The sequence below is a fragment of the Acanthopagrus latus genome, chromosome 20, assembly GCF_904848185.1.
Source record: "Acanthopagrus latus isolate v.2019 chromosome 20, fAcaLat1.1, whole genome shotgun sequence".
Lineage (NCBI taxonomy): Eukaryota > Metazoa > Chordata > Actinopteri > Spariformes > Sparidae > Acanthopagrus > Acanthopagrus latus.
In genome coordinates this window covers 397,249-410,047 of record NC_051058.1, presented here as the reverse complement: position 1 = coordinate 410,047, position 12,799 = coordinate 397,249, and the positions used below count along the sequence as shown (strand labels likewise).

At 40.4% G+C, this 12,799-nt stretch overlaps 1 protein-coding gene across 2 annotated transcripts in view; it reads left to right on the top strand.

Annotated features, from left to right (window-relative positions):
* Positions 1-11,005, top strand: part of reep3b (receptor accessory protein 3b) — a 77,193-nt gene extending 66,188 nt beyond the window's left edge. The window contains exons 2-5 of one of the 2 annotated variants that reach the window (XM_037081100.1): positions 94-1,498; positions 1,656-1,818; positions 6,794-6,921; positions 7,096-11,005. In XM_037081100.1, coding sequence (XP_036936995.1) covers positions 94-1,498; positions 1,656-1,818; positions 6,794-6,921; positions 7,096-7,167 — 1,768 coding nt within the window. In that variant the 3' untranslated portion in view covers positions 7,168-11,005. The remainder of the gene's footprint in view (positions 1-93; positions 1,499-1,655; positions 1,819-6,793; positions 6,922-7,095) is intronic. The other variant, XM_037081101.1, reaches the window with a different exon arrangement.
* Positions 11,006-12,799: the final 1,794 nt, after the last annotated feature.

Here is a 12,799-nt window from a genome sequence, read left to right as displayed (position 1 = left end):
ATCAAGATTTTAACTTTAAACTTCAGAACTTAAAATTTGGTTGATAAAAATGAAAATTCAATGTCAATCAACAAATTATCATCTCTTTTTCAGTAAATCATCACAGTCTCGCATGGACAAATTTCTCTACAAAGTGCCATCATGTAGCCCCGAGCTAGCAGCTGAGCTTTCAAATAGCATTTTAAACATGATTGTCACAGACATGCGCCCACTAAACATTGTGGAGGATGATGGTTTTAAAGCAATGGTTTCAACCTTCCATCCCAAGTACGAGCTTCCATCAAGAACTTTCTTTACAAAACAGATGGAGAAAAAGTATGAAGTAATCAAAACCAAGATGAAGCAGGCTCTACAAGAGACCAACAGCATTGCGCTCACTACTGATATTTGGACAAGCATCGCAACAGAGGCTTATATGGGAGTGACATGTCACTATATTGGAAAGAACTGGAACATGGTGTCCCACTCCCTGACGACGATGCCCCTTGAAGAGAGACACACCGCTTCAAATATTGCAGAGTGGATTGAGGAGGTCATTGCCAAATTTGACATTCCAGCAAAGAAAATCAAGGCTGTCGTCCATGACAACGGTGCGAATGTCGTAGCAGCAGCAAAGATTTTGGAAGAAAGACATGGATGGGCATCAGTGAGATGTGCAGGGCACACCCTCAACTTGGTTGTGCAAAACTCACTGAAATACCACCAGGCTATCTCCAAGTGTGTTGCTGCTGCGAGAAGCCTTGTCGAACACTTTAAAAAAAGTGAACTGGCATGCACAAAGTTGAAGGACAAGCAGAAACAAATGGGTTGCAAGGAAAACATGCTGGTGCAAGATGTCTCCACATGCTGGAACAGCACTTATGCCATGTTGTCCAGGCTTCAAGAACAGAGATGGCAAGTGACTGCCACACTTTCTGACCCAGCAGTGACCCAGAGAGGGAAACACTACCTGGACCTCAAACCTGAACAGTGGAATCTGATTGAGGAGCTGAACCAGGTCCTTGAGCCCTTTGAATCAGCCACAGTGTTTATGAGTGGACAACAATATGTCACACTCTCAGCACTTCCACATCTTGTGCAAAAACTTAAAAAAAACATACAGAGTCCAGAATTTGAGAGTGCACCTGTGAGATCATTCCAGACTCATGCAACAGAACAGGTCACAGAGAGATGGCAAGGACTACTTGAGTTTATTCCCAAATCTCCAAACACCATCCTACTTGCTGCTGCTCTGGATCCCAGGTTTCGGAAACTGAGGTTCTTGGCTGCTGGGGAAGTACTCAAATTCCAAAGTGCAGTACAAGCCATGGCACTTGCAGCCAAACAGCAAGTGGGGCAGCCCACTGCAAGTAAACATGGGGCAAACAACAGCACAGCACAAGACACCCCAACAGCAGGACATGCCAAGAGTATGACATCATTCCTGGACTCAGACTCCACCACCAGTGACGAAGAACAGGACGAGGAGCAGCAGTTACTCCAAACTGTACATCAGGAGGTGAAGGAAATGTTATTTAAATTTTGGCTCATAAACAATTTTCACAATAATGATGATAGAAAAATTGGACTACAAATAATGACTTAATATAAAATGCAATAATGCAAAAATACTGTATAAATAAAACATTTTAATTGTTGTCACACTTATTCCACAGGTCTTAATGTATTTTGGAGAACATCCCCTTTCCAAGAAGGAGAATCCATTGACATGGTGGGAAAAGAATGCAGCACGCTATCCAACATTGGCAGAGCTGGCAAGGTCCCTGCTGTGTATTCCAGCCACATCAACGCCATCAGAGCGTCTGTTTTCAGCTGCAGGTAACATTGTATCAAAGAAGAGGGCAAGCCTCAGCCCTGAGCACGTTGATATGCTCACCTTCCTTCATTCCAATAAAGTTCTCCTTTAAAGGTTGGCATACATGCCATGAGTAAGACATAGCAAGGTGTGGCCCTTACCTTACCTATCTTCTGCATATTGCACTGCACTCACATCAGAAATGTGTAAAACTAAACTATTGAATTGATGCATGGACTTGTTCTAGTTCAAATGTTTTTGCCTCCTTTATGCCACAAAAAATCCCAAAGGAGAAGACTGCCTATAAAGTCTGTATAGCCAAAGTATTTTTTTTCTATTATTAATGGAAATGTTTTTGGTACTTAAATGCACTAAATTGAAAGTTATTTATTTTATTTTATATTTGTGTTTTATTTATTTTTATTTTATTCAATTCCTGAGATGCAGTTGCTATGGCTTTTAAACAATGTGCATCTAATAAAGCCATTGATTGTCTAAAAAGTGAAAGAAATGGTTCATTATTACGTGAAATGTCTTATTTTCTCATCTATATTTATAATTTCTCTTTAACTAAAAAAAAATATGTTCTATCCGATTACTCGATTAATCGATGGAAATTACTTATACTAATACTCGATTACTAAAATATTCGATAGCTGCAGCCCTAATTCTCATCTTTTTAGCTACCTTTTCTCTGCTGAGTTTGCAGCCATGTTGGTGTTGTTGACGTGTGTTAAGCAGGACGAATAAGCAGTTTCACACAACACTTACGACAAACAGCAATTTTAACTTGAAAATTATCTTTTTAATTCACAGACTTTATATGTCTTATTTATGGAACAATTCAAACAGGATCCCCACACGGACTACTGTACAATTTTTTTTTTTTTTGAAATCAGGTCCCATGGGCTCCACCAGAAGGTGTGGGAACCACAGTCAGTATTGACCATTTAAGAAACAAAGCACTCCCACAAAGTCGCCCTCCAAGAAGAATAATTCTTCTTTGATAATTAAATGTCCCTTAAAGCTGTAGTCTGTAACTATGTTTTAGTTGTATTTGCTTGTCATTATGATCTGACTGATCTGAGTAGAATAAGACGCAGGTCAGCTGTGTAAAAATCCACTGTCTGTGGCTCCACCCAGTGGCCGGAATTGGATTTGCAAGAATCCACTGCTCCCGGTAGAATACAACCAATCAAAGCCAAGGAGAGTGTCTGAGAAGTGTCAATCACTCTCGTCCATATGCTGCTGGCAGCCCCCCTCCTTCATACAGCATGTACTCGGCAGTGCCCCTTCCCCGCGCAGGTACAGTGCCTGCTCTTACCTGGTCAGATACGTTTAAGCCCAAACTGTAAACAATGGCACAGAACAAACAACAACAGAGCCGAAAAATGCCCCACCATGGCCCACGTCAAAAAGAAGAAACAAGAAGAGTTACGAAGAAAAGTAGTATAAAAACAAGGAATTGGACCAAGCCAGAGAGAAAATTAGGTTAAATATTGGAGTGTCATTTTAGAGGTGGAGGGAGCTGCAGGATTTGTAAGGACTCAAGAGTGCCGCAGAGTTTGCTGCTTTTCTGCTGGACAAGAAAGAATGACTAGTCATTCTATGTTTTAATCACGAGGCTATAGTGGCGGCTGTTACAGTTATACTCACAATAGCGCATATGGCAGTATGATGTTGCAGTTGAGGTACATAGCTTGTTGCTAAATCTAGCTTGTTAGCTTGTGTGCTAACGCCGCTGTTTAGCTTTGTGTTTATGGCTACTGGTAAGCAAAAGTGTCTTTCCAGTGACCAGGCAGTTATAGTGACTTTAATTTGTGTTCAAGATGCTCTGAAGTGGTTGAATCGGTTTAGAGAAATAACGTTACTCATGCTTCAGAGAAAAAATGTTGCACCAGGTCATGATTATTCAGTAACTTTGTCTACTGCGATGTGAGGAATATCGTTTGTTACTTGGGATATATACAGTGATCTGCATGAGGTGCTCATCATTGTAATTTAGTTGTATTGGTCAGAAATGGAACAATTAGGGCTTATATTTTTGTTATTTTGAATATGACATCTTGGTTATCTGACTTTCTCTGTTACCGTCGTTACAAGCCTGCTCGTGCGCAGCAGGCTCCTCTGTGGGAGGGGCTTTGAAGGCAGGGCTGCAGCGCAGCAGAGAGGAAGAAGGGGAAACCTGGGAGCTGTGCTCCTTCAAATATTTTGGCTCAGTCTGCTTTTTTCTCATAACTCCAGACTGCAGCTTTAATCCCTTAAGTTATTTATCTGTGTCTCTACCTGTTTGTGTATTTGGTAGTATGTTTTGCCAAAAGTATTCGCTCACGCATCCAATAATTGAAATCAGGTGTTCCAGTCACTTCCATGGCCACAGGTGTATAAAAGCAAGCACCTAGGCATGCAGACTGTTTCTACAAACATTTGTGAAAGAATGGGTCACTCTCAGGAGCTCAGTGAATTCCAGAATAGTACTGTGATAGGATGCCACCTGTGCAACAAGTCCAGTCATAAAATGTCCTAGCTACTAAATATTCCACAGTCAACTATTAGTGGTATTATAATAAAGTGGAAGCGATTGGGAACGACAGCAATTCAGCCACGAAGTGGTAGGCCGTGTAAAATGACAGAGAGGGGTCAGCAGATGCTGAGGCGCATAGGGCGCAGAGGTCGCCCGCTTTCTGCATAGTCAATTGCTACAGACCTCCAAACTTCATGTGGCCTTCAGATTAGTTCAAGAACAGTGTGTAGAGAGCTTCATGGAATGAGTTTCCATGGCCGCGCAGCTGCATCCAAGCCATACATCAGCAAGTGCAAAGCAAAGCATTGGATGCAGTGGTGTAAAGCACGCTGCCAATGGACTCTAGAGCAGTGGAGACGCAGTCTCTGGAGTGACAAATCACGCATCTCCATCTGGCTATCTGATGGACGAGTCTAGGTTTGGTATTGCCAGGAGAATGGTACTTGAGGTGCCAGGCCTTTCTGTCCAACATCAGTGTGTGACCTCACAAATGCGTTTCTGAAAGAATGGTCAAAAATTCCCATAAACACATTCCTAAACCTTGTGGAAAGCCTTCCCGGAAGAGTTGAAGCTGTTATAGCTGCAAAGGGTGGATCGACAACATATTAAACCCCATGGACTACGAATGGGATGTCACTTAAATTGATATGCAAGTCAAGGCAGGTGACCAAATACTTTTGGCAATATAGTGTATGTTCATGTACCATTTGGTGAATAGAGAAACAAAAGTCAGAATAATCACAATTATATGCCCTTCATGCACAAATAAATGATCAATAAACAGTGGTTAATGAAAATAAATAGATAGATAAATAATTTCCTTATATGGCACAAAAACAAAGTCACTAGGTACTTGACAATAAAAAATAAAGTACAGCAACTAAACCCAGAGCTGAAATTATGAACAAGAAAACAAATAAATAAATGTGTGATTTAAGAAGAGTTGGTGACCAGCTGGACTCTGACAGGAGTTTTCTGACTGTGTTTCGATGGGAACGAATGTGTCTGGAGGATGAAAGTCAAGCTCAACAGCAGGTTAAGACCATGTAGATAGAAATGTTCTGGACAAGCAAAAACTAAGTTAACAATTTTATCTGGAGAAACATGGAAGGACTCCAAAATCCTCATTGGACAAGCTGCTCCAGGTCTTTTGTTTTGGCTGAGCTAGGCAGAGAGCATTGTTTTAATAAAGCTGGCCTCTCTACAGGACAGAAAATTGGTGATTTATCACAGAATAGACTGGTGATAGCTGGAATGACTAGAATGACTTGAACGCATCTCTACAGTCCAGACAGACTCTGTAAAAGAATGAATTTCCAGCCTGGAACAATACTGTAAAATGTTATTCCTGTTCAAATTACCAGGCTAAAGACATTAAAGTACTTGTTTTCTAGACATAGGTATTTTCAACTGAAAGGCACAAGACCCCCAAACTGCAGCTCTTGAGTGTTTTTATCTGTTTGGCACAGAGAGATGACTACCCAAACATTAGATGCAGGATTTAGACTGTATTTTTAATCTGGTGTTGGAATGTGAACTCTAATGAAGAAATGTCTCATCCCACCCTGTTTCCTATGGGAGGGGAAAGGTTGCCTCCAACTCTGGAGTGGGAGGTTTTCTCTTACAGGCTCCAGATGTGACAGCAACAGCAGCAGCCAGAGCTAGCACCAGAACCAGAACAAATAAAAAAAAAAACAAATGATAATAATGACGGGGCATTGTTTTAGGACTGACCACATGGTAATACTTTAAGTTACTGCATAACAGTATGTAACATGAACTTGGTGTTGATTGTTCTCCAAAATGTGACATACTCTGACTCTGGGAAGAGATGAGCTAAAAATGAAAATGTGACATGATGTTATGGATGTTTATCATCAGTTAATTATAAGTCATACATGTATTGAAATAAAGGCCATGCCATCTTATCAGTAAGCTGAGACAGATCATCTTCATTTGAATGTTTGCAGTCAATCTGGAAAATGCTGACATTTTTCATTTTTTGAGCCAAAAGATGATGATTTGACCTTACTGGAGACATATGCTGACCAAGTAATTCTCCACACTGCAGTATGAATCAGATCGCTTGAGTTTTACTTGTCTAGCTGTTGTGTTTTTATGAGGAAAGACAACGAGAGCCAAGTAGGAAGACAGTGTTATGTTAGCTTAATGTCTACTGACCTCTGCTGGAACTAGCTGCCTTTGTCATTCAGGGTTAGATTTCCCTCAGCTCTCTACACTGCCACCTCAACATAGCATCAACACAGGCCTGTCATCACAGGCTGTAATCATCAACAATCTCAACTGTTCATCAGGCTTCATTCACTGTAATGCCGGTGAAAACTAAAATTGTTACCATGGTTTGTAAGCCTGTATTTCAAAAAAAGTAGATAAAACGTAAATACAAATTCAACTGTAAATAATGACTGAATTGTGTTCAAGTGTATCCTGATATTTGTATATGTGTTTTTCAGAGTACTTTTATGACCAGGATGAAGATGACGAGGCTGAGCCAACCTTCTCAGAAGACGAGGCTGTTACTCAGAAAGGACTGAGACGATCACAGAGTGTCAAGATTACACGATCCAGAGTCCGCAAAGATGTAAGTGTTCAGTGGTGCTCTGGCCTCTATTGGAGGCTATCCTTCCTTTACACAAAGCTAGTTTTTTCATGTGTTTAATATGTATTATGAAATAATTCTGTATCACAGCTAACAGTGCAGAGGGGAGTCGTATGAACAACTTCATAACTGTTTTATTTTCACGACTGTCACCAGGCTCGTTATGGGTCGCTGAAGATAAAAGGCAAGAAGAGACCAGCGCTGAGCTCTGTCAACTATGGGATGTGAAAAGACTACTGCTCACACACACACACAAAAACACAGCAGAGCAGTCTGCTGATTGGTGGATGGTATTGTCAGTCTATATTCCAGCCCCTCGCAGTGTGACTCTTACACTGTGCAGAACTCTTCCATCTTTTTAATGGTTTTCCTCACATATTTATTACCTTATTCATCCTAAACCAGTGACTCCTGGAGTCTGTCAGAGGACTCTGATGTGTTTCTTTGGGTTGATGGCATACATGATGCTTTTTGCTTTTGCATGGATGTGTGTGTTTCAGCTGTTGTTCATGGCAGTTTAATTGTAGTTTTTAGGTGAGATGATTTTATATATGTGTAGTCATTTAGGATTTAGATCCATCTGTCAGAGACTTTTTTGTGTGGTGGTACCGCTTTCTAATAAAGCATCTTTTATAAAGGCTAGTAACTATTGAACATGAACAGTTGTGGAATCGAGAGATGATTAGAAAATGAAAGCTCCTTATCAAAGCTGCATTCATTTCCTGGAGGACAACAGAACAAGCTTTAAAAGTAACATTTGACTTTCACAAACAGTCGCTTATTCAGATATCCAGCAGACATCCAATCTTGCCCCTTTTAGTTTACATTGAAAATGGATTCATTCATTTAAAGATATTGATTATTGCACCTTAAATGGACGCATTTGCAGATTTTAAAAGAAGAAATGATACCATGTTCCTCTCACAGATTAGGAGTTAAATTAATATGCAATAAAACATGCCATTGTTCAGCTCAGTACACTCAGGTGGTGTAGACACTGGAGATACCATCTGAAAATGTGCATCAACATCCTATAAAGTCATATTTAAAGGATATTGTGTCTCTCCCCATGTATGATGTATGATGGCCATGTTTTGATTCTATTCCAAGTGTGGCTGCTCACAACAAGAAACACTTTAAGTTTCAACATGTTTGGACCCCATGTGTTACACACCAGTTCTTATCCAGCAGAACTTGGCCTTGACAGTACATTTCAGCACATTACTGATGGTGCTGACCAATTCTGCATTTTGGAGGCCGAGGATGATATTGATACTTGGGGGTAAAAGATTCTTATATTGAAATATAAGTCAGTATATTGCAATGCAATGATCCCTCAGATGTGCTTCTCAGACACTTTTGAAAGAGTACATTTACATAATAATTCAAAATTATTCTAAGCAACTTTTTCTGCTTCTCTTCAGAACAGCCAACTGATCTATCAGCTGAGTCACAGATACAACTCAAGAAACAGTTTGATGGTTATATCACATAAAATGAATTGTGCCACATTTGAAGAACAATTTCCAGTGTTTCCTGGAATGTAACATGAAAGGTGTCACCTTTGCGTCATTTTTTAGCTCATTTAGTCTCACTGCTGTCATTGATCTGTGTGTTCAGCCACAGCAGCAGAAGTCATCAGTATGTGCTCAGCACCAACAGCGCACAGTTAGCCACTAGCTGGAAGTGGAATATTGAGTATTGATGTTAACAGCTTTAACTGCAAACAGGATACTTAGATATTTTAACAATTTAGTTATCTGATCATTTATTTTCATGGCTTATACATGTCCTAGAACTCATCATAACCATTATAATACCCATTAATTAAGCAATATATTATTATTAAGGAATATCTTATTAAAATGTGGTACCAGTTTTGCTTCTGCTGCCTTTCAGACATTTTATCAGTGAGGAGCTTGTTCCTAGATGAACCTCTGACCTTAGTGTTAGTCTGTTAACTTCAAAATATCCCAGCATACTAATGGAGATGATGCTGACCCTGAGGGACACATGTAACTGACACATTCCTTGTCACAGTAGTGACCGTTTGCCCTGAGTCACAGTGGGATACCAGCAGCTTGCTCGCCAACAATTGAGCTTTGGGAGAATGTGTAGTGGAGTGAATTTAGCCTGTGTGAGTGACTGTCTTGAACACCAGGAGATGAACATGGAGACAGTGAACACTAGTGAAGAGAAAGAGCCAATGGGATTCATCCAGGTTTCTGTGGGACAGGTTCAGCCTTTATACAGATCTAGAACTCTCACTCACTATTAAGGGTGATGAGTTATTTTTGTGCTTTTTACTTGTGATGTGTTTTTTATTTGACAGTCCTGATTACACTTGGTTGTATATTTCTGGCTGTTCTTAATAGAGAAGAGCTTTATAAATGTTTGTTGTGTGTGTGTTACATTTGGAACAAAAAGACTCTCTTGTATTGTATTCACCTGTTTTTGTACATATACCGCCTCCCCAAAACATTTTATCAATGCTGTCATTGCTTGTCATCTCATTTTATAATTGTACTCTGCTGTGGGAGGATGCAGCCCACAGCTGATGCTATGAACCTCTCATGACATTTTGAAGTTTGGCTTGTTTTGTCCTGTGGTACTGCTGTACAAGGTTTCATCTCCTGTTGTTCTGGAACATGTAGCACTGAAACCCAGTTTAACGCCTGTACATTACTAAATGATACACATGGGTAACAGCTTTAAGGAAAGATGGAAGTGATCTGTTCAGGATGACTGGGCAGAGGGCACAGAGTGCTTAAATGAGTATGACATGTATTTAAATGATATGCTATAGCGTGTCCTCTATGGTTTCCAGACCAGCTGAAGATTAACGGGAGAGTTTGTGACTGACTGTAATTAACACGTCACTTCAGTGTCTATGTCAGCGTAGCTGTGAGGTTCAGCGTGACATGAGCTCCATCATTATCCCATCACTGATCATACACACTGACTGCATGTGAAGACATGTCCACAAACCCAATGCAGTCAAACCAAAGTAAGTCAACCAAAGTCCCTGTCCACCCTGCTGACCTACATCTTCTGTTTATTATTTCATTTTGGACACTCGTGGAGATGACACTGAGCTGAGCCATAATTTACTGTGACCACTGAAGCCATGCTGGCATGGTGGGAAATGGTTTTCCACATTTGAGCATGACAATGTGAATTAAGTTGTTTGCCTCGATGACATGTTCGGTTCATATTTTGTAGGATGCTGTTCATTTGTTCACTTAAACACCTGAGGAGTATAGTTATAGTTTCCACAGCCAGAGAAAATCTGTGTGACATACAACTTGTCATGTTTGCAAAGGTCTAGACTTCCAGACTTCCATTTTGTCAAACACATCTATGTGTTGCATTGCAGAGATATCTTCCAAAGTTATCCTGTGTTTGTCCTGTCTCATGATGCCACTCAAGACCTGATAAACTGACATTACAGCTGAGGCCTTGTGTAGTTTCAGATGAGAGTTTGCATTGTTCCACACGTTCTATTGTTTTTTTTAGTCCAAACACTAAACCAATAAAACCAAAGTTTATTTACTAAACAGAAAAAAAAACAGCTGCACATTTTGTGAATTCAGGTTTCTCTTCGATGAACTGAGACAAGATTAATTCTCTTTTTTAACTCATCAAAGACACACTTCATTCAAACCAACAGAAGGCCAACAGATGACATTTCTTATATACTGCACCTTTAAACACTTCTGTGTTACGTGAATCTCTGTGACGTGACTGAGCTGCTCTTTCACAGATAGTGTTATTGACAGTACAGGTCTTCTCAAAGAGGCCTACTGGGTGACAGATGGGTTTTACCAGACAGGAAGCCATATCCTGTTTCTCCGCTTCTGAGGTTCAGTGACAAGCCAAACTTTCTCATGCCATGATGTCATGATGTCCATTTAACGCTCATAATTGACTAATGATACCAAAGCTTCATGTACTCACCCAGAGCTGTGTGGCTGGGGTTGTGATCTGTGTGGGGAACATATCTGGTGTGCGGATTGCTGGATTTTAAATGCAATAAAAGCTGTCTGATTACAGTAAGGGCATCAAATCAAGTGTCTGTGGTCTTTCGCATTATGATTCTTTCTGCATCCAAGAAGTGTGACTGCAGCGGGGTGGGGAACCTCCATCCCCGAACACAGGACCACATGGTTCTGCCTTGAATCGCTCAACTTTTCATTATTGTGTTCTGATGATGAGATAAATTGATGGCTTTTTAAAATGTTACATAGATATAATGTCTTCATCATTTACATTAGATTTATGAAAATGTTCGATGTTTAACCTACTCCAAGGAGTTTTTAACTGAGTTTTTATCCTGAACTCAATGGGAACAGAGTTTTCATCTCCATTCAAAGTTTTCAGACAGATCCAGCTCCTGTCCTGGTACCAGTTTCACTGCAGGGTGCAGAACGTTGGCTTACTGACAGTCTGAATCCAAACAGGCTGGATTTGCACATATTGTCTGCACAGATAGAACTCCTGTCCCAAACTTTTCTTCCTCAACAGTGCCTGAGTTTACACCTTCCTCTTATGCTCCCCTACTGGTCCACTGACTGGTCTGCCTTAGGTTACCCACAGTTCATCGCATTTAATATTTAAGACATGGTTTCCATGGTTACCTGGAGAAGCTCAAAAATATTTGGAGAAAAAATTTGAGCATAAGATTGCTTGATTCATTTCATTTTTCTATATGCAACATTTATTTCACTCACAGAAATGTTTTAAATCACAACCTGAGATTTGACATTTTCTCTGCTCTGAGAATGTATTCTGTAATCCTTTTGTTTATTAAACAATCAAACAAGTAATATGCTTTTGAAACTACTCTGTGTATATGTAAACTCAGAGGAGCAAGATGGCGTCATAGTGTGAGCGTTGCTTAAAGGAGTACGCCACCCCCAGGTGAAATTGAGTCACTCCCCGCAGTCCCTAGAGTTGGATGAGTGAGCCAAAGCGTTTTTTAGCCAACCCAGCCATTGTCCTAATCTAGAAACGCCGCGGTTAGCTTTAGCTTAGCGTAGTCGCTGTAATCCGGAGTGTCCAGCCAGCATGTTGTTGCAAAAGTGAATCAAATAACTCAAGATTTTTTGTAATTATTTCTCGTGACCTATACATTCATATCGAGTACACATATAAATGCAAATTAACACAAAGGGATTTACTAGACCAATTTATATCTGGAACTATTTGCGACCACAACACAGGCAAAGCACCGCTACCATGCGCAAAGACCTGAAACCTGAGACCAGCACCTGAAAACCCTCAACTTCCGTCAATACACTGACAGCACACAGCACCACAACTTCCAGTGTTACCTGCATGTAGTTGCATTAAGAGAAGAAGTTGTTGCAGTAAGGTTGTTACGTTAGTAGTTTGAAGTTAGTTTCACATCTACTGAGGAAAAATGGTTATTTGCTGTGTGAAGGGCTGCGATAACAAGCAGAGGACATACACGAACATAATGTTTCACAGAATTCCAAAACCAGTGGAACGAAGAAATCTTTGGCTTGCTGTCCTCGACATTCCTGCAACAACACCAGTGGATAAAATCAATCAATATCGTGTTTGCGATGAGCATTTTAAACTGGAGGACTACGAAGAGAAAATGCAGTATGCTACGAGAAAGATGCTGCTACATCTGAAGGATACGGCCGTCCCATCCATTTTCAGTACAGAGGCAGAACAGAGTTCATCATCCATGCCTGTAAGTAACGTTATAATTTTTACCCTTCCTTGGTTTATACATTGCTAACATTATCACGGAAACTTCACGTTAGTCCGACTCGCATTGTCGTTTCCTAGAGGCAGAGAACTTAGTAGCCACGCTGGTGTATTGACGGAA